This window comes from Brachypodium distachyon, chromosome 3, assembly GCF_000005505.3.
Source record: "Brachypodium distachyon strain Bd21 chromosome 3, Brachypodium_distachyon_v3.0, whole genome shotgun sequence".
Taxonomy (NCBI): domain Eukaryota; kingdom Viridiplantae; phylum Streptophyta; class Magnoliopsida; order Poales; family Poaceae; genus Brachypodium; species Brachypodium distachyon.
The window spans coordinates 59,140,029-59,164,597 of record NC_016133.3 but is presented as its reverse complement, the minus strand read 5'-3'; the positions used below and the strand labels follow the sequence as shown (position 1 = coordinate 59,164,597).

At 50.0% G+C, this 24,569-nt stretch overlaps 5 protein-coding genes across 8 annotated transcripts; 3 read left to right on the top strand and 2 right to left on the bottom strand.

The window, feature by feature from the left end:
* Window positions 1-257: 257 nt before the first annotated feature.
* Window positions 258-4,041, bottom strand: LOC106866428. Its single transcript, XM_024461485.1, has 3 exons — window positions 3,721-4,041; window positions 2,604-2,757; window positions 258-1,663 (listed from the first exon to the last, which is right to left on the bottom strand). The coding sequence occupies exons 1-3, from the start codon at window positions 4,039-4,041 to the stop codon at window positions 795-797; spliced, it is 1,344 nt and encodes a 447-aa protein (XP_024317253.1). The 3' UTR covers window positions 258-794.
* A 904-nt stretch (window positions 4,042-4,945) lies between these two features.
* On the top strand, window positions 4,946-9,266 carry LOC100842356. Of its 2 annotated transcripts, XR_731954.3 has the most exons (13): window positions 4,947-5,391; window positions 5,766-5,882; window positions 5,985-6,174; window positions 6,384-6,526; window positions 6,661-6,835; window positions 6,981-7,042; window positions 7,344-7,425; window positions 7,831-7,888; window positions 7,981-8,111; window positions 8,200-8,292; window positions 8,375-8,445; window positions 8,532-8,714; window positions 8,823-9,266. XR_731954.3 is itself a non-coding variant. In XM_003573106.4 (12 exons), the coding sequence occupies exons 1-12, from the start codon at window positions 5,141-5,143 to the stop codon at window positions 8,635-8,637; spliced, it is 1,479 nt and encodes a 492-aa protein (XP_003573154.1). In that variant the 5' UTR covers window positions 4,946-5,140; the 3' UTR covers window positions 8,638-8,813. The 2 variants fall into 2 exon arrangements, 1 of the variants encoding a protein (XP_003573154.1); XM_003573106.4 differs by lacking the exon at window positions 8,823-9,266 and having other exon boundaries at window positions 4,946-5,391; window positions 8,532-8,813.
* A 153-nt stretch (window positions 9,267-9,419) lies between these two features.
* LOC100829301 lies at window positions 9,420-12,150 on the top strand. Its single transcript, XM_003570672.4, has 10 exons — window positions 9,420-9,644; window positions 9,734-9,858; window positions 10,146-10,250; window positions 10,359-10,450; window positions 10,544-10,618; window positions 10,710-10,779; window positions 10,987-11,088; window positions 11,456-11,570; window positions 11,684-11,746; window positions 11,824-12,150. The coding sequence occupies exons 1-10, from the start codon at window positions 9,479-9,481 to the stop codon at window positions 11,904-11,906; spliced, it is 996 nt and encodes a 331-aa protein (XP_003570720.1). The 5' UTR covers window positions 9,420-9,478; the 3' UTR covers window positions 11,907-12,150.
* Window positions 12,151-13,000: 850 nt separating this feature from the next.
* Window positions 13,001-17,444, bottom strand: LOC100842049. Of its 3 annotated transcripts, XR_002964627.1 has the most exons (5): window positions 15,958-17,444; window positions 15,401-15,840; window positions 14,169-15,280; window positions 13,961-14,067; window positions 13,127-13,263 (listed from the first exon to the last, which is right to left on the bottom strand). XR_002964627.1 is itself a non-coding variant. In XM_014901700.2 (4 exons), exons 1-4 carry the CDS (start codon window positions 17,359-17,361, stop codon window positions 13,107-13,109), a joined length of 3,321 nt encoding a protein of 1,106 aa, XP_014757186.1. In that variant the 5' UTR covers window positions 17,362-17,444; the 3' UTR covers window positions 13,001-13,106. The 3 variants fall into 3 exon arrangements, 2 of the variants coding, with proteins under 2 accessions (XP_014757186.1, XP_024316563.1); XM_014901700.2 differs by having other exon boundaries at window positions 13,001-13,263; window positions 13,961-15,280; XM_024460795.1 differs by lacking the exon at window positions 13,127-13,263 and having other exon boundaries at window positions 13,585-14,067.
* A 5,116-nt stretch (window positions 17,445-22,560) lies between these two features.
* LOC100841448 lies at window positions 22,561-23,626 on the top strand. Its single transcript, XM_024460797.1, has one exon. The coding sequence runs from the start codon at window positions 22,561-22,563 to the stop codon at window positions 23,380-23,382; it is 822 nt and encodes a 273-aa protein (XP_024316565.1). The 3' UTR covers window positions 23,383-23,626.
* Window positions 23,627-24,569: the final 943 nt, after the last annotated feature.

The following is a 24,569-nucleotide window of genomic DNA, read 5'->3' as shown; positions in this document are numbered from 1 at the left end:
CCTACTGGGCCCTTAATCGGACCGGCCTGGGCTGTGCCCCACCAGAGCCTCTACCCTGAGTCCGCGGGGCAGCTTGGCCCGGCCCAATTCTGTTTCTTTATTTATTTATTAATATTTTGTCCATCATCTCTCCAAATTATGGCCACTCGATTTATTTTTTACATGTGGTTCAATACCTTCCCAATTTTTGCCCAATCTAACATTTTTTTCTTAATTTTTCTCATTTGGGCCATATGTTGTGGTGGGCTTTCCTCAGGCCGTGTCGGGCTTACATGGGCTCGGGCTAGCTCGCCGAGCTATGGTGTTGTGCCTGGTCTGAGCTCGGGAAGCTCCCCTCGCTCCCGGAGCCATTGACGGAGAAAGCATCTTCCTAAGGTGTGGTTATCGAGCTAATGGGTTAGGTCGGGTTCGTCCGACGTGTCATCTGACATGTGGGCCTGACCTGTAAAGAAAAACTGTCGACTCGCTTAATCATGGCATTACGGGCTTGTCGTTACATTGTGACTGGAAATGTGTGGTTTTTCGCGCAAATTAGCAAAAGTGGTGCCTGCGTGAGAAAACTGTCCCCATATGTGTGGTTTTGTGAAATTTAAAATTTCAAGAAACCACAGTCTTCGAGGCATGCTTCTCACGGAACTGCAGATTGCGATAATTTTCTCGGGGAACCACAGTTGTTGCGCCTGATCTTCTCAATTTACCCAAAACTGATGTTTAAGCGCAGTTGACACGTTTTCTTACAGGTGGGGCCCACTGTTAGGTTCATCCCATTTATGCATTTAACCCCCTGCATATTTTCATTCGCACGCTTTTCTCCCCCTTCTTCTTCCTCTGCTTGGCCCAGCGCCCCTCTTCGTCCCCTCCTCTGTCCCCCGCTCCGGCGAGCCCCACCGGCCTCTTCGGCTCGACATCGACCTCGCTGAGGGAATAGGGAGCTCTGACTCGGAGTACTCCCACTCCTCGTCATCCCCCAGCTCATCCTCCTCGTCCTCCTCATCCTCCCCCTCTTCTTCTACGCACGAATCCATGGCCATGGACAGCGCGCTCCAGTGTCGGACGGCGAGCTCCCACCCGACCACGGACCCCGCCTTGGCCGCGTTCCACCTCGACGAAAAGAACCCGTACTGGGACCCAAGCAGCCTGGCGACGAACAGCACGGTCGAGCCCGCTTTCCCGGACCATGCAGGCGCCGCCGCGAGATCGAGCAGCCGCAGGAGCACGGCCTCGGCCGCCACCGCTGCACCCGGGAGCGCCTGCATTTGCCACGCCATCCCGCGCCTCATCTCCTCCGACAGGTCGAGCCCGAGCCCGAACCCCCGGAGCCTGCCCGCCGTGGCCCGCGCGCCATTCTGGGCTGTCCGCTTTGGCGCCGCCGTCGTCGTTGTTGGGGCGGCGCCGGTGGCCTCAACGTTGCCGGAGGTGGCAGTTGGACGGAAGGCGTGGCGGATGGGCGGCTGGAAGGAGCGCCGGGTGGGAGACGGTAGCTCGAGAAGGAGAAGGCAGGTTGAGCAACTCCATGGCCGCCCTGCTGCTTTCGGTGGGGGAGAAAGAAGAGGGGAGATGCAGGGGGCTCGGGGGAGGCAGAGAAGCAGGGGAGAAGAGGGGTGCTGCGCTGAGCAGAGGGAGAAGAAGGGGGAGAAAAGTGCGGTGCACCAATGGGATGGACCTGACAGCGGGCCCCACAAAAAGTGTCAAATGCGTTTAAACATTGGTTTTGGGTAAACCGAGAAGATTAGCCGCAACAAATGTGGTTCCACGAGAAAATTATCGCAATCAGTGGTTCTGTGAGAAGCATGCCTCAAAGATTGTGGTTACTTGAAATTTACTCTAAAAAAATGCTCCCTCATATTGACACGATATATTCAGATGACACTCAAGTTCAGAGTTGAGACAAGTCTCCACTCGTGCTCATAGGATTGGGTTTCTGCATACACAAACAACCATTCAATTGACACAATATAATACTCTCTCCGTTTTAAATTACTTGACATGGATTTTTATAAAAATTTATAGAAATCCAACGCTATTTAATTCGGATCGGAGGGAATACCAGTAATGGCGGGGCTTGATCCAATTGTTTTTGTCGGCAACCAGCCTTCCCCAGATTTAACAAAGAGTGACAACTGAACTCACGAGGGCTCCTCGTACTCTGCTCTGGATTTCCTCGCATGTGTCGCTTTCGCTGTCAAATGGTCAAATCAGATCTTTGCTTCTTGTTATATTCTTGTGGAGGCTCATCTATCGAATTCCTCCTCCCAATTAACATGATGCAAGCTCTCTCTGCTTGCTTCACTATCTCATATAGTAGCTTCCTCTGAACGAGCCTTGACAGTGAGTGTGAGTGACTTGCACATCCCATCTCTTTTGTACTGCACCAAGCTTTGTCTTCACGTGTGCTGCCTGTTTCTTTAATTACTCTGTGACCCCCCGGCTTCTTTTGCGACAAAACAAGATTAAAAAGTTTGACGGCAAAGCTTGATCGTGGAATAAAATATATAGTAAGGTCGAAGGTCAGATGTGATGTTTATGAGTACTAATTAACTGTTTAATAGTTTTGCAAGATAGGAATTTGAAGGTGCTCGTGTGTAAGATGGAAATTATATCACCTTGAGATAGTTTCAGGAACTCACTCCGAGCGTCGTTGTCGCAATGCTTTTCACTTGGAGTGTCATTATCATCGCCTTGAGATAGTTTTAGAATCTTCAACTGGCAGTAGAGGAGGCACACCTTGCCGACTGAACTACACCACTTCCTTTGCAGCTAAACGCCACAAGGCTGACTTTTCATGCTTGCTCTAAGTTGAACCCTAGATAATCAATCTCACTTGTACATGTCTTGCACTTGCACCACAAGATGTAGATGTTTGTTGCATTGGATGGATGGTCCTGTTTTTTTTGTCACATCTAGTCGGCAACCTGCCTAGCTGATACTACAGTCTCCTCAAAAGGGTGTGAGTGACAGGGGAAGGATCCAATTAATTGATCATCCTAGCTACTTTGGATTTAATTTGCTCTCCATGTGTTGTTCTCACTGTCAAATCACACCATTCTTGTATCCATTAAAATCTTCTTGTTGTTGCTGTGGAGGCTACCCAATTCCAATCAGCATGCAGGCTTTAGAGTTTACTACTGATTAGAGTGTATATCCCCTTTTACTAATAACTTGCACGCCAACTATTTTGTCTTCATGTGTGCCGCCTTCTTGTCTTTATTTGACTGCTGTTGTTTTTTGCGAACCTGGGAAGGTGCTAACATGCGAGAAAAAGGACATGAGCTGTGCACTTTTTGTGTTCGATAGATAATGATCACATGGAGAACACAATTAAACATCTTAAACATCACCATTATCCATGCATGGAAAAGTTTAACATCGAGGGGACACAATTAAAACTCTTCACATTTGGCTACTAGTACTAATCTGCATTCCAAGTTTTCCGACATTGATTCCGCTTCTAAAATATCTTTCCATGAACAACCATCCATGATCCAGACATGGCTGACTCACCCTGATTAATCAGCGCAAATTCCATGGAAGATTACGATGACAATTGACAAACAACAGAAATAACAAAACACAACAAGAGATCACGACATCAACGGATCGATCAATTGTTAATTTGTTAGCGAGCTACTTCTCCTCTTCGGCCGGCGCCGGCGCCGGCAGCGGCAGCGGCGGCGGCGGCGAAGGAAGACGATCCTTCTTCTCTTCGATCCCCTGTATTACCTCTTGGGTGATCTCCACCTTCTTCTTGTCCTTGATCTCATCGCCCTCGTCTCCGGCGGCGGCCTGGAGGAGGTCGCGCTCGATGGCCTTGACGGTGCGGCAGAGCTTGTCGAGCCCGTGGGCGGCGGGGGGGACGGGGCCGAGGCTGGCGGCGGCGTCCTGGACGAGGACCTCGGCGCGGTCGCACGACTCGCGGAAGGCGTCGACGCGCCGCTTCAGCTCCTCCAGCGCCGCCGCGCTCCCGGGCTCCCGCACCCCGCGCGCCGCCGCGTCCACCAGCTCGTCGTACGCCGCCGCCATTGCCTCCACCAAGCTCTCCATTGCCGATCTCGATCGGTCGATCCCAATTGGTTTTCCTCCTTCTTCTTCTTCTGACGACTGCGCCCCCGGTTTATATAGGGCTACTTCTGGCTGTTGCCGCTTTCGATATCTGGGATACGTGTTAATGTGTTATGGCTGGTCATTATTAGTTTCTTTCTATCTATACATTATGGAATTTTAATTTTGTTATCCTATTATGTGGATTGGATTTATTGTTCCGGATATAGAGCTCGGATATATATCGCACACTGAAAGAAAGATTTACGCGCAATACCGTCAGCGCCACGCAAGTATTATTGTTTCTTAAGGCCTGAGGGAGTCACACGCGCGTGTAATCTGCGGCGATATGAGCATTAAATGAAAATTGTCTAAATATACTCAAAAGTGTGGCTGCACATTTTGTTTGGTACCACCACGCTACTGACCATCTGCCTTTTGTTAGATCTTCTTTTGAAAATCGTAGAATTCGTTCATATTTACTACTTCTTCCGTTCTTTAGAACAGTTCATATAAATTTGTGCACTTCAATCCATCAAGGTAGGCTCTCGTTTGTAATGCACGGCCAACCAAGTGCGGGGTGCGGGAGCAAAAAGAAAAATAAACTATATTAGAAAATAAATGAGAAAAAAATTAATTGGAGTTCCTTTGTTCCGATATGTAAGACTTTTGGGGGTATGAAATGGCCTCTCCTTTGCACTTTGCTTCAATCAATGAGAACACGGGAGGTTTGTTTTTCAAAAAATAAATAAAGGATAAAATAAAATAGCATGGCGTGCATAGGCCAGGTACGGCCCAAATAGGTTACACGTCCTGGCGTTCGAGCCCAAACATTGCCGACCCATTTGTTTCTTCTCTATTCATTTTTCTTCACAGTTTCCGGTTAACTTTTACTACTCCACGTTTTACTGCAGCCAGTGGAGCTGAGCTGAGTAGGCGAGGAAGCAACAGCAGCATAGAGCAGAGCAGACGAGGGAGGAAGAGATCGGCGGAGGCAGAGGCCGGGGCTCTAGCTAGCTAAGCTCAATCGAATCAATGGCGAACCGCCCTCGCCGGTCCGAACCCTAGCCTCTGTCAACCCAACCCGCGATGACCCGTCACCATGTCCTCCCCCCGCCACCCTCCCCCGCCGCCGCCCGCTAGGGTGCGCCTCGACGACGTGGCGGTCCACGACGGCGCCGCCGCCCCGGCCTACGCACGCTCCGTCGCCGCCCTCGCCGACTCCCTCGCCCGCCGCAACGCCGCCGTGCTCGAGCTCCCCGCCCACGACGCCGCCGTCGTCCGCTGCGCCCTCGAGTCCGCAAGGGCCTTCTTCCGCGGCCGCGCCTCCGTCTATGTCTACCGCGCCGGGAGGTATGATGAGCAAGCGGCTTGCTTCGATTTGATTGGGATATCGTCTGCTATTCTAGCAGTATTTGTTAGTGGCACCTCACATATCTGTCGATTCCAGTTTTGCTCAGCGCCGCAGTGTGAATGAATTAATGTAGAAAGCATTACTAACAGTTCATTACAGTAGTCAGTAAGTATGCAAACCTGTCATTTATCAGCGAGTGTATACGATAAACCATCATATAGAGGAAACATAGGTCAGATGGAAATTTTTCTAAGGAAACTAGAAACACCCCTGAATACTGACCAGATGTTTAAATTGCCAAGGTCTCAGCAATATCTTGTTTGATCGTTGTGTGGTCTCAGCAGTATGCTTGAATAACTTTTTTACATGCCAGGACTTTGGAAGATGGAGAGTTGTCCCCTGCTTGCATGTCTGATGCTTTCAGATGTTTGGGTAAGGCGGCCCGTGTCGCTCTCTGCGCAATAGCACGCCATCTGCGCTTACGCACTGAGTATAGTTCTTGCCTTTGCTTCTCCTTGAATTTATTTTATTGATAACCTGTTCTTCACATTTCTTAAATTCTCGTGGCTAATAATCATGCTCCACTATCCAGTGTATTCAACCATTTGCTTGATGATACTCCGTTGCCTATTAACGAGGTCTCATCGTCAGAGTTGCTGGTGGCATACTCGCATGAACAGCTCCAAAGTGGACAAGCACCTATGGGATTTCTCAGGTCCTCAATGCCTGAAGTTGATAGGGGTTTTGTGACGCTAGTTGCTTCTGATTGTCCAGGAATTGAGGTACCAAAATCCTGCTCCTTTAAATATGGAATGCAGGATGCAGAAATAGAGCAATTGAGTTTTGGTTACTTTTGGTACTATTTTCTAAGCATCCTAGTCTGCTTCATGTTTCCTTCCCTGGTAGTATGGTAAACTGATGTCAGTCTTATTCTGTGGCGTTAGTACAGTTCGTTCTCCAAGTCATAACTTTCTAGCTGTTTCTTTGGTAGGTTTGTGACCCAAATGGCCATTGGTATCTAGCGGATGGGGGTTCAGGCCCAACTGATCTATTGCTTCTGACTGGAAGGGCCCTAAGTCATGTTACCGCTGGTCTTCGCCCAATTTCCCAGTACAGGGCTTCTAATGAGAACAGGTCAGAATTATGGGTTGCTGGAAGGTCTCACTCTCGTCATCTCATTTCAGATGTGTTTTTTTGTTTTACTTGGTTATATTCCTTGTGCTATTGTACACATGATTGGCCATCTTACCGCAATTTCCTTCTTTTAGGGCATCACTCACTTTTAGGTTAATGCCTCATGCAAATGCTGTATTGGGTTGCTCTCCAATTTTAGCTGCTGGGCATTGCATAGGACAGATACACCAACCAATTCCTGCAAGCCAATTTATGGATGATTCGTGTGCTGAAGAGCATGCTGTTTCCAGTCGCTTGGAAGAACCTTCTGTGAGTATACATTCAAAGCTACCTAGTTACCATAGCATGAATATCATACATATTCATACATTGATAGATGAGAGCCGCCGCAACTCTCATCAGTGAGAGTACGGAAGTACCACACTGAAAGAGATTTTTCTAATTTGGATTGCAGGAATCTCAGGGCAATTTTGTTAGTGATCCATCGCTCAGAAGTGTCCTCTCAGACCCTCTGTCGTAAGTTGTTCCTTGTGGGATGTAGCTGTTCATTAGAAACTTGTCCACAACATATATATACTCTGTCTTGTTCTGCATGGGTCCTTCTATACCTACTAGTATTTCTTTATGAGTTTTATCTTAAGTTTTATGGGAGCTAGGGAGGGATGAAATTGCTGAAAATGAATGTAGATAGAGTTCTGTTTCTCCATAGTCCAAAATAATGTCACAGATCATCTCATTATTTGGTTTATATGTGCATCACAGTCGCTGATGTATTTCATTAATGTGGTGATGAATTTTATCTTTTGTTTCTTTCCAGCGGGGCTTTTCTTGAAGATGCTATGGTTCTCTCATGTGGGCACTCATTTGGTGGCCTCATGCTGAAGAAAGTTGTTGAAATGGTATGGTTTGAAATTATGTATTCAGTGCTTCCGATAATTACAAATGTTCTGGTTGTAAATTTGGGAATAAAGGTTACAGTTTTCCTGTAAATTGCAGTCCTTTATGTTCAGTTAGCTACAATTGAAGTTAACCGTTATTCTTTGTACTAATGCTGGCACCATTTGTCAAATTAAATTTATGTTATCCAATCGGATTTTAGTATTTTATAGAGGCAGAGGACCACAGTAACAGGTTATCCAACTAGAACTTACTGAAAAGAATATTGTCATTTTGAGCAACCTTCTCACAGCAAAGGCATATTTTAGTATATAAGCCTGAAGTAGTCGTTTCTTTTGATCTGCTGCCACTCCAGTCTATTGGAATGTCACCAACCAACAAAATGTTTCTTTTATTGTTATTATCAGGCTAGATGCACCATTTGCCATGGAGAAGTTGACCCAGCCTCCTTGTTTCCTAATCTCGGTATGTGTCTGTCATATATTTATCTTCCTCGCAACTGGCATCAGATATGTTTCATCTGCTCACTTACGGTTGGTAGTATTTGGATATGACAGCTTTAAGGGCAGTAGCTACAGTGGTGAAGATGGAAGATGACAGGAGACTCTTTCACAACGCCGCTCTTCGAAAACGCAGGAAAGATGTGACCGGGCATACAGATGTGCCGAAACGGGCCGGGAGTAGCAAAGTACATACATAATAATGCTTTAAACATACACATCTAGCAATCTACATTCTTGCATGCTGTTTGGATAATTGTTGTATTGTTTTCTCAGGACAACGGTGAGCTTGTTCTGGATGCTGAGAGCTCGGCGCCATTCAAGGGAGTGCAGTACCCATTTGTGGTGGGCGAGAGAGTACTGATCATGGTACATGGAATAAATTGCTTTACTGAGAGAGTAAAAATGAAGTAGCAAGAGAAGTGTTCTGATTATCTTGAACTCTTTACAGGGAAACAAAAGGACGCCCGAGAAATTCGTCGGGAAGGAGGCAGTCATCACCTCGCAGTGTTTGAATGGCTGGCAAGTGCATACGATCCGCTCTCTCTTCTCTGCAGCTCTGGTAGAAGCTGTAGAACCTGTCCATATGAAATCTTTGCATCGCGCAGGTATCTCGTGAAGGCGGTCGACAGCGGAGAGAGCATACGGCTGCAGTACCGATCGCTGAAGAAAGTGATGGAGCTGCAGATGCAGGCGCTGGCATTCCTGCGGTAAAAGGGGAACAACGACGTATCATTATCATCATCTTCGTCGATGATGAAACTATAACCATCATCCAAGCCACTGATCCGGTAGGAAGGAAACCAGTGTAGTGTTGCTGTCTTATGCAAGTTCTTCTGGGCACATTGTGCACTATAAATGAAATCAAACTTAAAATTTTGTTTTCCTTGTATGTACAGGACACATAGATATGTGGCCAATCACGGGACGACAAAAATGTACTACCAAGTTAGTATTATTAGTATATATCAGGCACAGCGAGCGGAGCAATGGAATTGTGTTTAGTGCAATGACTGGTGGACGCCACGAAGCAAGGAAGGAAAGAAGAAAGGAGGTTGTGAAAGGAATCTGACCAGCGAACGTGTTCTCCAAGGGTCCAAGTTGGCGGCACCTGCAGACAAAATCCAACAGCGATATGACGAATCTGGCTTCCAATTTATCTTTCATCTATCCATCCATCCATCCATTAGCAAAGCAGCAGCAGTAGTAGTACAAGTAGTAAACTGACTAATCGTTGTGTCAAGTGTATCCACATAATTAATCAATTTAATGCTGTACATACAGGTAAAAACATGAACTACGCAGCTGTTAATTTCATCTGAAAATTCTTTAGGCATTTTTTCTGTGCGTGTGCTCCAAGCAAGCTAACCTTCTGGGATTCAAATTTATTTTCCTTGTTTGCGCGGTCAGCAATGGCGTCACACATTGACTGGCTTGGTTCTCTGTCCCAAAGCTTTCATGTGCACTATAAAAACGAGCTCTGCAAAATTAAGTTGCAGACAGCAGCAGCAGATCAGCAGAGTTCACCCGCCACTCACACACACTCGCTAGCTCCATGGCGCTCAGCCTCCGTGCCGCCGCGTCCCTCGCCGCTCCGCCGCCGCGCCCAGGCTGCCGCGCCGCCTCGTTGGTCCGCGCCACGGCGGCGTCGTCCTCCCCTCCGGCGGCGCTCGACCACCGGCGCCGCCGACGGCAGAACGTCTCCGGCGAGTTCTTCGTCGGTAAGCAGCTCCCTGATCCATCAAACCCCGTGGATATATATATGTATGTATGCTTTGGGGGCTGACGCGTGGCGTGGTGGATGTCTCAGATGAGCGGTGTATCGACTGCTCGACGTGCCGGTGGATGGCGCCGGAGGTGTTCAAGAGGGTGGACGGCCTCTCCGCCGTGGCGGCGCAGCCCAGCTCCGGGGACGACAGGACCAAGGCCCTACAGGTCAGAACCCACATCACTCTCTAATTGATAAATAACCCCCAATGCTTGATTGATCTCATCTCAGTCAATCAACCATTTATCGGTGCAATTAGTAAGTGCAACTTGGATGTGCAACATCATCAGAGTTCAGAGATTGGAATTCAATTGTTTGTGTTTTGCTGCAACCAAATTGGTTCATCATGCTTAAGCCAGAAACGATATTGGGCATTCGTTTTTTCAATTTCAAGGATCATTGCTGGGCAGTGAGATAAGATATCAATGCCATTTGCATGTATTTCTGTCTGCAGGCTTTGCTCTCTTGTCCGACAGCCTCGATCCACACCGAAAAGCCCGCAAAGGACATTCTCCAAGTGCACAGCACGTTCCCTCTCCCCATCGCCGATGATCTCCCCGTATAAATTTTTCTCATGTTCCCTCTTGAGCATATTTCCTTTTGTGTACTCTACTCACATTTTCCTTTTTCAGCATAACAAAAAAGGTGGGTTTTTTTCTTGTTTCAGGGAGTTTACCTCTGTGGTTACCATTCTGAGAGCTCATATGGAGCAACATCTTACCTTATAGTTCACCCAGAAGGGAACATTATGGTTGACAGGTATGAAATTCCAACTTCCCAAGCAACTTTTTTAATGAGTCTCCCCTCAGATCAATTTGCAGATGTTCTGATAACAATTTCTTAATTTTTCAGCCCACGGTATACACCGAAACTGGTGAACCAGATCGAGAAGCTCGGTGGAGCACGCTACATGTTTTTGACCCATATGTATGTTCACACCAATGATTCCTGTATTTATTTATACATTTACCGCCTTTTATTTAGGAGGTTGATGAGTATCTAACCAATTACCAAACAGTGATGATGTAGCGGATCATCGGAAGTGGGCCGAGCGGCTAAAATGCGAGAGAATCATCCATTCAGGAGATGTAAGACTCTCTTCATCCTTCTGTCTGACCCTAGAAACACATTGACTAGTACTCCATAGAAAGAAACTTATGAGTGTTTGAATGGCTAACATTTTTCAACACATGATCTTTTGAAGGCTACATGAATTTGCATTACAATTTGTAGAATCCCCCAATTTGGTCTGTGATATTTGCTCTGATAATCTACTGGAATAAATGCTGACACAGGTAGTGGATATCGTTGCTGATGTAGAGCGGAAACTTACGGGAAGTGGCCCCTGGAACATTGGAAATGATTTTGAGCTTATCCATACCCCAGGACATACCAAAGTAAGAAATTCAACACAGTTGATGAAATTATGTTTAATAATGACCTGCAGTCTTCAGATGTGGAAGGGTTTTCTGGATTAAAGATGACGTGGGCTTAGATATAGGTGCACTATGGCTGCACTATAAATCGGACATGGATTGCATTATATTACCCTGTCTTTACCCAATTTAATTTTCTTAAACTTCAGAGATATTTTGCTGTTGAAAAATGTACTGAACTCATGCTGATATTTGTAAATGCAAGATGGCAATGTTACTAAAGAAGTTAGCAATGGACATTTTAAAGCAATAATCATTTGACAACCATGCAAATATTATTTAGCACATCTAGGATTCTACTGATTAAAAAACACCAATTTTTTTGTAGGGCTCAGTCTGCTTGTTGTACAAACCACTAAAGGCGCTATTCACTGGCGACCATGTCGCAAAATCAGAAGAATCGGACGAGTTCAACCTCTTTCGAATGTACAGCAGGCAATCAGGTATCATAATCCTCCCTAGCTACCATGCTAATCTGTTCAATTGCTGAATATCACTGCTCAATTGTTCCATAAGCTTCAACTCTGACTGATCTGTCTGCTGCACAAACCTGCAGTCTCTGTTCAACTGGACAGCATGCAGAAGTTGTTGGACCTAGACTTCCTGTGGGTTTTACCTGGTATGCCAATCTTCAAATATTGCATGTAAAATATAGATCACCTAAATTGCGCTGATTTTTGAGTGATCTCTCTCCAGGACATGGCTATCGAATCCGGTATGAAGATGCAGAGGCCAAGAATTCAGCTATTAAATCTCTCCTATCTGACTACACAAGCTAGGAGCATCTTATTACAATCACAGACTTGACTAATAAGGATTCCAGAATAAAGGGGCCAGGAGGATATGGACCCAAGCGAAATACTGATGCTAATGTTGTTACGGCATTTTTTTGTCCAAACACCATACACTTTTGTAGTGCTTGATTTCTCTCTCCTGGATGTATATATGCTTTTATATCATCAAGTTGAAAATGTTACCGGGGCATCCTGCCAAAAAATAAAAGAATGTGTTATTGGAACAGTTTCTACCTTGTCTATTAAAGGAAATCATACACTAGGTCTTGTTAGTAAATCAAGAATCATACACTCAATTTTTATTCGGAAAATGATTAAAGTAAACATTATTTAATTTTTAATTAAATAAGTGTACTGTTCATGTCTCTGGGCCGGGCCGGCGTTTGAGATTGTTGGGCTGGGTTTGTTTCAAAGCCCGGCCAAAGCCATGACCAGCGGCTGAGCCACCGGGGGCGACCCCGGGCAGTTAGTTACCCGGGCTCAACGAAATTTTTTATGCTAATTATTATGATTATCTGAAGGCTCAACGGTAGTTGTTCAGAAGCCAAATACCAATCCCTGTATGTTTTGCCCGGGCTCTGGGAACGTGCTGGCTCCGCCCATGGCCATGACCAGGCTTTCTCGTCTCTCCCCTGCTCCGTCGACGATTCAGGCGAACTGGAACTCAACTGTCGGTCGTCGGCGGACGAATTGGACCTCAAATTCCAACTATGAATTCTAGACATCCAAACAACAGAATTTAGGAACCTCAGTTCCAATCCCCAATTCTGAGCTTGAATGCCAACATCCAAACGAAGCTGGATTAGGAGTTGGAGCTGGGACGACTACGCAGAAGTGTTTCCCAGCTGGTTATTTATCTCTTGGAATTACCACCTCTCATCAATTCAAATTCAAATTTATGAATAAGTGTATTCATTGCAGTAGGCTTTCCTAGTGACCGCAAAACTTCTTAGACTCTGATTTCATTTGTACAAGTATTTTGTGCCGCGTGCTTTGGATCGTTCGTTGATATTTGATGATGGCATCTGTAAATTCCTCCTACATTCAGTTCAGGTTGATTTTTACTGTACCATGTGATCTAGTATACGTACCATCTTAAATAAATTATATCAGTACTTCAAAGAGACATAAGAACAGCAGCGTGTTTTGCTGTTTGGCTTGTGAGTAGCTTTGTTTTTGTCAGTTTCAGGAAGAAATGGTCGCCGGCTTGATCCAGACAACTAATGCAACAGATGAAATTTGAACCGAAATATCTCTAGAAACTGCCAGCGAATCAGGAACCAGTGCCGTCATCTTGTTCTCTGGTTGAAGCCAGGACCGAATTCTAACTGTTGGCATCAAACTGTCAAAGAAAAAAAACATGTGAATACAGAATCAGCTGGTTCAAGGATGGATACATAACTGAATGTTGCATCAAAGAATGACTGAACCATGGGCATCTTTCACTTGACACACCAAACATAGGCTAAATGAAATGAAATGAGCATTACAAGTAGCAAGCGGAAAACCCGAAGTTGATCAAGCCCATGACATTTTGTCAGCAGAAAGAGTTTCTTCAGAAAAAAAATGTTGCATGCAAATATTAATTACCATATGTTGCTCTTTTGACAGATCAGCATGGAAGAAAACCCCATCTTCACATAGCTGATGAGAGGGACAAACAAAAACAGAACTGAAGAAAGTAACATACAATGGGAACTTAATTTTAGCATATAGTCGCGTATTCTTGATGATGACCGACGAACAAAACTGCCCTCTCCCCTCGAAATTACACAACTGAATCCGCAAAAAAAAAAAAGAATGATGCTCCAGCCTTCATGGTACAGAAATAGAAGCCCCCCAAAAAGGAGAAAAAAAGAAAAGCTCACGCTGTATACTCTTTAGTGTTACATAAGGTACAAAACTGAAAGATAAACCCTCCCTATTGAAGCAATGCTTCCAAGTATTCATCAACATATGCCAAACATGGCCAATGATCGGTTCTGATCCTGACAAGTGTGGAGGCATAGCCTACTTCCATTAAGAAGAGGAGGTGATACCTGGGCGGTAAGAATATCAGGACACGCACGACACCCATATCCCTCTTGCTTAGATGCCCATACCTCTGCACACCGATATCGATTTCGTCATCATCAATGCGCTGAAGCTGCAGATTGTTGTCCGTTGAGTACGGAACCAATGCATCAGCACCAACAGTAGCATCGGAGTCACTTTCTTCCCACACAACATTCTTAATGATTCCATTACCTCTTAGAATGGTGATAAGCGAAAGCCCAGCGACAGCGACAACAAAGGGAGCCAGGTATCTCTCTACAGCTCCAATCAAAACCTTTGGAGTCACCTCAAGGAGCTTAACGGAACGGGTTCCACTAATTGCAGCTAACCCTTTCCCTCCGCTCAAAGGGAAAGTCTCTCGACCAGTGTTAGAAGAACTGTGACAGGCCTCCCATAGAGCATTAAACAGATCCTGGTAATACGCAGCTACACCCTCTTCCGGAGTATCGGGAGGTATGCTGGCCTTCAAAAACATGTCCTCTATGCCAACTGTAATGGGCTGAAGAGAACCAGATATGACTTGGCAATTCTCTGTGTTTGCAGCAATGCCTACATCAATAAGACCAGGTGATGGCTCTCGAGGCTCCAGTTCTATCACTACTGATGCACGGTAACTTGATTCTTCCTGGTGGCAGTTATCTATGGGGACAATGTCCACACCAGAACCTGGAGGTTCACCCAGAAGGAAAGGCACACGACATGGGGGAATTTCTCCAAAATGCGCACTTGATGAGAAGGTAATTGTCACTGCAAAAAGGGCAGGCAACTCATCTGCCCCTTCAGAACATGACACAGTTGAATCAGATCCCCAAGCACAGCTAAATGGTTCTGAATCAAATCTAAAAGTGCAGTATATTTTTATTTTAAGACCAGACAAGTGCTGGTAGTCAGGAATGCATGAGAAGTGCCTTCTAAGGATTTCCAGTGTTTCAGCACCCTTTGAATCCATCACACGCAACGCTTCTTGTGTATATCCAATCCTCTCAATGGTAGGTTCTGGTGGCTTTTCTTGCTCCGGAGGAGCTACGCTCACGTCCTGTATACTTAGAATGTGACCAGATGCTCTGCTCTGGACGCTGAAATTGGGTAACGTGAGGGCCCATGACTGCTTCACAACCAGAGGCACAACTCTTTCAAGATGAATGTACGATGCCAAACTAGGCATGCTCTCAGGATCTTGAGCAGGATGTGGTGACGGGACATCAAACATGGAACCTGGATTAGAGGGTGTGGGTTGCTCTCCAATTCCCATGAGATTCCTAAGTTTCTTGCCAGGAATGCAAGACAACATCCGCAAACATATCCTGGATGAATCATTTGAAGCAGTGAGAAGGTAATAGAGACACAGATGAACAAACAAAGCAACCTACGGGTGACTACTTTCATAATTTCAAGAAAGAAAAGAAAAAGAAAGACAAAGATACCTGGCATGGTCCCGGATCTCTAGGTCCGGGAACGACTCGACGGTGACCACAAGTAGGTGTGAGAGGGGAAGGAAGATATGAGAGCTGTGATGGTACTTCAGCATGATACGACAAATACCCACAACCTTGCTGCCCTGAGACCACGACTTCAATGAAGTGTCTGTCTCATGCTTCTTGGCAAGAGAAACCATCTGCTTGGTGAGCAATTCAATTAGACGGAGCTGAGGGACTGTCTCATTCTGCGCAATCTTCTCAAAAAGAGGGTAATACGATGCGAGCAGGTAGCCTGGTTCAAGCCTCGGGAGCAGACACTCGTCAACAGTTCGGAGCAACTGTTCCCCCACCCACTGATGAGTGGTGCATGCTAGCAGACGGTTGATGAAATCAGCAATCACAGGGACTAAACCCCGATGTTCTGATGTCATATCAACCAACATAGCCTGCATATATAGCGAGGCAAAACTTAGGAATCTCTAAATTTCATTACAGCAGAACAAAAAGAGGGTCCTTGCAAGTTGATGAGTGTGCCTATCATTAACTTCATCGACAATTTCTACCTGGAAATGGTGGAAGGTGGTAGAATTCAGGAGCTCACCAGCTCCGGAGCAACCCATGTCATTGGTGCTGTGAGGGGAAGCACCAACCAAGACCCTGTGCAACGCTCGGAATGCAACGCCCGTCTCAGTACTCCATGCCGGGAGCCACCTGAAGGCCGAAACACAGACTAGGCCATCATCGATGAGCTTACTCGTCTGCTGGCCATACCTGCCTCCAACCTTATCACCATCAATGCCAGCAGCAACAAAGGCTAGGCAATCCAGCTTCTTGGCCTTGAGTGCCAGGGGGTCGAACAAGCCAGGGTAGAACCATTGGGCGAGTCCAGGCACCGAACCTCTGAACCTCCCCGACCCAAGCAGCCAATGCAGCGCCAGCAATCGCACTGGGAGTGGCCGGTGCGCCTCGCAGGCAGCAGACGCCAGGCGGCGCGCAATTCTGCGCTCGTCGTCGGCCCCAAACGCATCTGGGAACTGGACGAACAGTGTGAGCACCGAGTGCAGCAGCATCGGGCTGGACGAATACGCCATCCCGCCAAACTGCACCTTGACGTGCGCGGCGATGGCCGGCGCCCACTCCAGCACAGCCGAGGCCACCTCCGCGACGATGGCAGCAAGCTCCATGGCCGCCGGGGGCGTCAGCACCTGCGGCCTCTCCATGATCAGAGCCAGCACCTTCCTTATCTCCCTCACGTTGAGCTCCGACGGGGTCCTCACGGAAGCGGCGGGCTTCAGCGAGGAGGAGACGAGGAGGTGGGCCGGCACGGAGAAGGGGGTGGGCGGGCCGGAGACGGCGAGGAGCGAGGCGTTGGATCCGAGCCTCCCGACGCGGATGACGCTGCGGGCGGCGGAGGCGAGGAGGAGGATGTAGGACTGCGCGGCAGGGGAGCGCTCGGCGGCGGCGAGCGCGTAGGCGTGGCCGAGCACGTCGGCGAGGAGGCCCGGCAGCGCGTCGTCGAGCGCCCGCAGCGCGTCGCAGGCGAGGGCGCGCGCGGCGCGGTCGGTGGCGTGGTTGGGGCGGTTGGCGGCGGCGAGGAGCGCGTCGACGAGGCCGGCCAGCGGGGCCGCCTGGGAGGAGGCGAGGGGGGCGGAGAGGGAGGAGGCGAAGGCGGAGACGACGGTGAGGAGGAGGTGGTCGCGGAGCGGGTGGTCGTGGGGGAAGGCGAGGAGGGAGGCGAGGAGGAGCGGGAGCGAGGAGGGCGGGGCCGGGAGGAGGTGGTCGTCGATGAGGGAGAGGAGGAGGGGCTTGAGGTGGGAGGGGAGGTCGCGGCGGGGCAGAGAGGACAGCGCGAGGTCGAGGAGCGGGAGGTGGAGCCATCGGTCGCGGCGCGGCGGCGGGGAGGAGAAGTCGTCTAGGACGTGCTCCCAGTCCTGCGCCGAGAGGGTCGACGGCGGTGGTGGCTCCATCGCCGGCGACCGGCGAGGGGGGAGACGAGATGTGGGGGGGTTGGTGCCGTGCGGTGCCTCTTCCAATTGGGCTCCTTCTTCTTCCTTCTTAGTTCTTACTACTGCTGCTGTTTAATGGGCTGGGCTCAAAGTAACTTGCTAGCCTTTTTCTCACTCACTCTCTCACACAACAAGCAAACAGTTAGCTTTATTCTAAAGAAAAAAAAAGCAAACAGTTAGCTAGCTCCAACAAGAAAAAAAACAGTTAGTTCTTTTTTTTAAATATGAGAGCCTGTCCATGGCAGCACCTTACGGTGCATTCTCTCATCTTCCAACTCTCTACATGGTATCAGTCGTTGGGTTCTAACTGCCCACGCCCCACTTCCGTTGCTCCACCTCGCCATGAATCCCACTCCTTCCCCTTCCGTTCACGGCCGCGGCCTCGCCGCTGCGTTCGACGGCGCCGGCGGCCCCGCCCTCGGTTCCCCCGGTCTTCACTCCCCAGCTGCTGGCCTCCTCTCCTCTTCCACCGGCACTGGTGCGGCCGTCGCTGCGGGCGCCTTTGGTGCGCCTGCTCCCAACCGCCATGACGCTGTGGTCATCGGCGAGCGCGTGCCGCTGGTTCTTCAACTCCAGCCGCCCAACTACACCCCCTGGCGCCTCATGTTCGAACTGCTCTTCCAGCAGACCGGGCTCGCTGATCGCCTCACCGGCGACGCCTAGCCCCACGACCCCGTGTGGCTCCAGGACGACGCCCTCATCGTCTCCTGGATTTACTTCCGCGTGTCGCCAGAAATTCTTGGCCTCATCATCGCCCCCGCTCCGACCGCGTCCACCGTCTGGCAAGCTGTGCGTGGCCTCTTCCTCGACAACATGGAGATGCAGGCAATCTACATCGGCAACGCCCTCCGCACCCTCGAGCAGGGCGACTCGCCGGTGCTCACGTACTTCGGCCGCCTCAAGGAATATGCCGATCAACTTCACGACCTCGGCGAGCCCCTCACCTATCGGCAGCTGGTGATGCAGATGTTCCGCAGCCTCGACAAGCGCTTCCACGTCTACATCCCCATCCTCGCCGGCTGCACGCCCTTCCCCTCCTTCCTCGAGTGCTGGGCATTCCTCTCCCTGGAGGAGAACCGCAAATCCACCGTCCGGGTCACCCACAACACCGCCCTCCATGCGGCCGCCAACATCAGCAACACCGGCTCCGGGTCCACCTCCAACAACCGCGGTGGCCGGAACAAGGGCAAAGGGAAGGGCAAGCAGCCGTAGGGCGGCTCCACGCCGGCCTAGGGCTTCAGCCGTTCGGGCACGTCGGCACCTCCTCTTCCTGCGCCCAACACCAACCCCTGGACCAGTCTGGTTCATGCCTGGCCCGTGCCCTGGCGTCCTCATGCTCCTGGATCAGGGATCCTCGGGCCGGGGCCCCTGGCGCCGCCCGCTTTTGCCGGCTTGTCCACCCACGTCCCTGCGCCCGTGTACCCTGCCGCCCCGCCTCCTGTCCCTGCTCCTTCTGCACCTGCCTGGGATCAGCAGGGTCTCATCTAGGCCCTCAACGCCCTCTCGATGTAGACTGCGCCGCCACCGACGGGCGATTGGTACATGGACACCGGCGCCATTGCCCACATGACCTCGGATCCTGGTATGCTTACCTCTCTCCGCCCCTCTACGAGTTCTCGCATTGTTGTTGGCAACGGTTCCTCGCTTACTGTGTCGCACACTGGTAGCCTCTCCATTCCCACATCTACCTCTCCCATCACTCTCCAAAACGTTCTTGTTTCTCCCTCCCTCATCAAAAACCTAATCTCTGTTAAATGTCTCGCTCGTCAGCATCCCGTCAATGTTGAGTTTGATGATTGTGGTTTTTTCTGTCAAGGACCGGCGCACCAGGGAGGTTCTGCTCCGATGTGACGATTCCGATGACGATCTGTACCCGCTCCGCCCCAAGCCGCACCTCAGCCTCCACACCGCCACGGCGCGCGCCAATCTCTGGCACCAACGTTTGGGTCACCCCAGGGGCGAGTCACTCTCCGGTGTCCTTCGGCACGTCGCGCCTTGCCAACCCGCCATCACCTCCCATACTTGCCACGCTTGTCGCATCGGCAAAAATACTCGTTTACTGTTCAGTTTGTCAAACCATGTTTCCTTTGTTCCTTTTAGCTTAGTTCATTGTGATGTTTGGACGTCCCCTGTATCTAGCATTTCTGGTTTTCAGTATTACTTGTTGCTACTCGATGATTATAGCCACTTCTCTTGGACTGTCCCACTTCGCCGCAAGTCCGATGCTCTTCCGGCAATCAAACGTTTCCACGCCTTCCTGCAAACCCATTTCCACCTACCCCTCCTCACCATTCAAACCGACAATGGCCGCGAGTTCGACAACCTCTCTAGCCGGGATTTCTTTGCAGCTCACGGCATCCAGCTTCGCATGTCCTGCCCCTACACATCCCCACAGAACGGGCGCGCTGAATGTACGCTCCGCACGCTCAATGACATCACCCGAACCTTGCTCTTCCATGCTTCCATGCCTCTGCGCTTCTGGGCTGAGGCTCTGGCCACGGCTACCTTTCTGCTCAACCGTCGCCCCTGCCGCCCTCGCCAACACATCACCTCGTTCGAGCTTCTCTACGGCGTGCCCCCTGACTACACTCCCCTGCACGTGTTTGGCTGCCTCTGCTACCCTAACACGCTCCCCACTACGCCGCACAAACTTGCCCCGCACTCCTCTGCATGCACTTTCCTCGGGTACTCGCCAGATCATAAGGGTTACCGGTGCTACGACAACTCTACTCATCGCGTCATCATGTCCCGCCATGTCCACTTCGATGAGCAGATCTTCCCCTTTGCCACATCCTCAGCCACACCACCTCCCCCCACATCACCGCTTTCCAGACGTGGCCTCCAATCCCCTGCCGCGGCAGCCCCATCCTACCGCGCCCCTGCCGCGGCAGACGTTTCCTGCCGCGCCCCTGCCGCGGCAGACTTTTCCTGCCGCGCTCCTGCCGCGGCAGACAGTTCCTGCCGCGCTCCTGCCGCGCCAGACAGTTCCTGCCGCGGCAGCCTCACCCCCACGATCCCAACAACCCACTTCCCCACCCTCCGACCCTGATCTCGCCCTTACCAATCCCAACCACTTCCCCGCCACACCCTCCACTGCCTCACCTGCCGCGCCAACTTCTCGCGATCCTGCCGCCGCGTCTGTCGCACCCACACCAGCACCGCTCCCGACTCACACCATGCGCACCAGCGCACAATCGGGCATCTTCATGCCCAACCCCAAGTACAGCCTGACCACCTCCACCACTCCTTTCTTCTCCCCCCTCCCTACCTCTGTGCGTGTAGCTTTGCGAGATCCTTGTTGGCTAACCGCGACGCAGAACGAGTACCGGGCGCTGATGGAGAAATGCACCTGGACCTTGGTGCCTCGACCGACCGGCACGAACATCGTCTCTGGCAAGTGGCTGTTTCGGCACAAACTTCGTCCGGATGGCAGCCTCGACCGCTACAAAGCGCGCTGGGTTCTTCACGACTTCTCTCAGCGACCGGGCGTCGACTTCGATGAAACCTTCAGCCCGGTCGTCAAATCCGCCACGATCCGCACCATCCTTGTTGTGGCTGCTGCTCGGGACTGGCCGGTCCACCAGATGGACGTGAACAACTCCTTCCTCCACGGCTTCCTCCAGGAGCGCGTCTATTGTCAGCAACCAGCCGGCTTCGTCGACGAGCTCCACCACGACCACATGTGCCTGCACGACCGCTCCTTGTATGGGCTCAAGCAAGCGCCTCACGCGTGGTACGACCGCTTCACGACATTTCTGCGCTCCATCGGCTTCTCCATCACCAAGTCAGATCACTCCCTGTACGTGCTCCGCCACGGCGCTGACACCGCGTTCCTGCTCCTCTACGTCGACGACATCGTCCTCACGGCCTCCTCCGACAAACTGCTGCGCACGGTCACCGCCCAGCTCAGCTCCGAGTTCTCCATGAAGGACTTGGGGCCACTGCGGTTCTTCCTCGGCATCCGTGTTTCCAGGAGCTCCACCGGCTTCTTCCTCGACCAAGCACAGTACGCGGAGGACCTCCTCGAGCGTGCCTGCATGACCGCCTGCACGCTGATCGACACACGCGCCAAGCTGGATGCCGACTCCGGCGCCCCGGTCTCCGACGCGTCTGAGTACAAGAGCCTCGTCGGGGCTCTCCAGTACCTCACGATGACACGCCCAGATCTCCAGTACGCCGTGCAACAGGCGTGCCTCTACATGCATGCTCCCCGGGCACCTCACTTGGCGCTGGTGAAGCGCATCCTGCGCTACGTTCGCGGCACCAGGCCTCTTGGCTTGCATCTCCGCCGGTCTTCGCAGCTCGACCTTGTCGCCTACTCCGACGCCGACTGGGCCGGCTGCCCCGACACTCGCCGCTCGACTTCCGGGTATGCGGTGTTCCTTGGTGATGCACTGGTGTCATGGTCGTCGAAGCGCCAGCCCACCGTCTCCCGCTCCAGCGCCGAGGCCAAGTACTGCGGTGTGGCCAACGCCGTTGCGGAGAGCTGCTGGCTTCGCCAGCTACTCGGCTAGCTCCATGTTCACCTCGACCGTGCGACTGTCGTCTACTTTGACAATATCTCCTCCGTCTACATGTCTGACAACCCCGTTCACCATCGGCGCACGAAGCACATCGAGCTCGACATTCATTTTGTGCGAGAGAAGGTCGCGCTCGGCCAGCTGCGTGTACTGCATGTGCCCACGACGCTGCAGTTCGCTGACATTATGACGAAGGGGTTGCCGGCATCCACTTTTTCTGAGTTTCAATCCAGTTTGTGCATCGACATTTCGACGCACGAACTGCGGGGGGGGGGGGGGTGTTGAGTAGTGCTCCTATTCTGTTGCCTCCACCTTCCCCACGTTGTAACTCTTGTAACTTGTACTCTATAAATATGAGAGCCTGTGCATGGCAGCACCTTACGGTACATTCTCTCATCTTCCAACTCTCTACACCGAGTACTCCATACTAACAAACTCGGACCAAGAAAACTGTGGCTTGCGCAACATGGGACGAACTTGCGTGATGGACCACTTCTAGTCTAGTTTGATTAATGCAACTGTCCATAGTATAAGGCTGAGAGGCAGGGAGCTTCCCTTCCACCTACACTGCTACTACACCAACACATCCACACAAACTTAACCTTAGCAAGCTCTAGCTAGTTACCACACGCGTGCAGCCATGGAGGCAGCTCTGGTGAGCGCAGCGACGGGAGCCCTGAAACCTGTCCTAGAGAAGCTGGCCGCTCTGTTGGGCGAGAAGTACAAGCATTTCAAGAGAGTGTGTGGCGATATCAAATCTCTCACTCATGAACTCGCCACCATGGATGATTTTCTCCTCAAAATGTCGGAGGAGGAGGATCCTGATCCCCAGGATAAGGCGTGGATGAATGAGGTCAGGGAGCTCTCCTATGATATGGAGGACTCCATTGACGACTTCATGAAACAGGTTGATGACAAAGACACTAAACCAGATGGCTTCATGGAGAAGATCAAGAGCTCGCTTGGCAAGATGAAGGCCCGTCGTCGGATCGGCAAGGAGGTCAAAGATCTCAAGAAACAGATCGTTGAGGTGGCGGAGAGAAATGCAAGGTACAAGACCCGTGAGGCCTTCTCCAAGACCACTAATGCAACGGTTGATCCTAGAGCTCTTGCTATCTTTGTGCATGCCTCAAAGCTAGTCGGGATTGATGAACCCAAGAAGGAGATAATCAAAATGTTGACAGAAGTCAAGATATTTGGATGGCTGTTCTGTCGTGACCGCCTAAACACCCGATGCAACCTCTTCAAGAAGACCATCGTCAGCTCTGATATTTGCCCCCGCTGCAACCTCCTTGCTGAATCCAGGGACCATCTATTCTATCTTTGTCCCTCAAGCCAAGCTATCTGGCGCCGCTTGGGTATCAGCCACCCCGTGTCAGGAACTACACCTTGGTCAGCCGCAATGCCTTCGGGAGGACAGGAACCCAAGTTATGGCCGGCTTTGCTCTTGGTGGTGCTATGAAAAATTTGGGACTCGCGTAACAGTGTTGTTTTCCGTAATATATCATTACCCCCTGTTGTAATTGTTAGGAACATATTAGATGACTTTACATTATGATCTCATCGGCTGCGGAAAGCCGATTTAAAGGTAGCCGCTGAGTCATGGCGAGACTACCTATCATCGCGTCTCGCGATTCATGTAACACAGCCCCTTTGGGTAATGGTATTCAGGTGGGGATTTATTCCCCCCCACCCCCTTGATCTCTCAAAAAAAAAATGTTGACAGAAGAGGATGAATCTTCGGCAACACAAGAGCAATTGAAGCTGGTCTCCATCGTTGGATCTGGAGGAATGGGCAAGACAACCCTTGCAAACCAGGTGTATCAAGAGCTCAAAGGGCAATTCCAGTGTCGGGCCTTCTTATCCGTGTCACGAAATCCAGACATGATGAATATCCTAAGAACCATTCTTAGTGAAGTTAGCGGTCAACGTTATGCCGACACGGAAGCAGGGAGCATACAACAACTCATCTCCAAGAACAGTGATTTCCTAGCAGACAAAAGGTACTGCTTTTATCTTACCCTCCTTGATTGTATAAGGAACTTATTTTGATACATCACATGAAATTATATTAGTGAAATTGTCAAAAAAGTAGTTCCAAATATTATATTTTTAATATGTTATCAGAAAAAAGCAAGAGTTAATTCTTTGTATTAATAATGTGTATTGATCCGTCTCTTGTCAATGTTATGTATTGATCCCCCTCTTGTCGATCTGAACTGTACGAAACTAACATGACGTGCACACAAATTAATTAAGTCTAATGCCATTTTCACCACTTGTGTTGCTTTGTCTATTGCAAGTTTGAATGAAAACAAGTTTCTATATCTTCTTATATACTCTTGCTTCAAGCCATGCTTATATCACTCATAAAATCATGTGCAGGTATTTTATCGTGATTGATGATATATGGGACGTGAAAAGATGGGATGTTATTAAGTAAGTGTGCATTCCCCATGAACAGTTGTGGCAGTAGAATAATCACCACTACTCGTATAAACAACGTTGCTGAATCCTGCCGTTCATCATTTAATGGCGCTATTTACAGTATAAGGCCTCTTAATGTGGTGCATTCTAGACAACTATTTAACAGAAGACTATTTGACTCCAGAGAAGATTGCCCTCCAGACCTTGAGGAAGTTTCTGTGC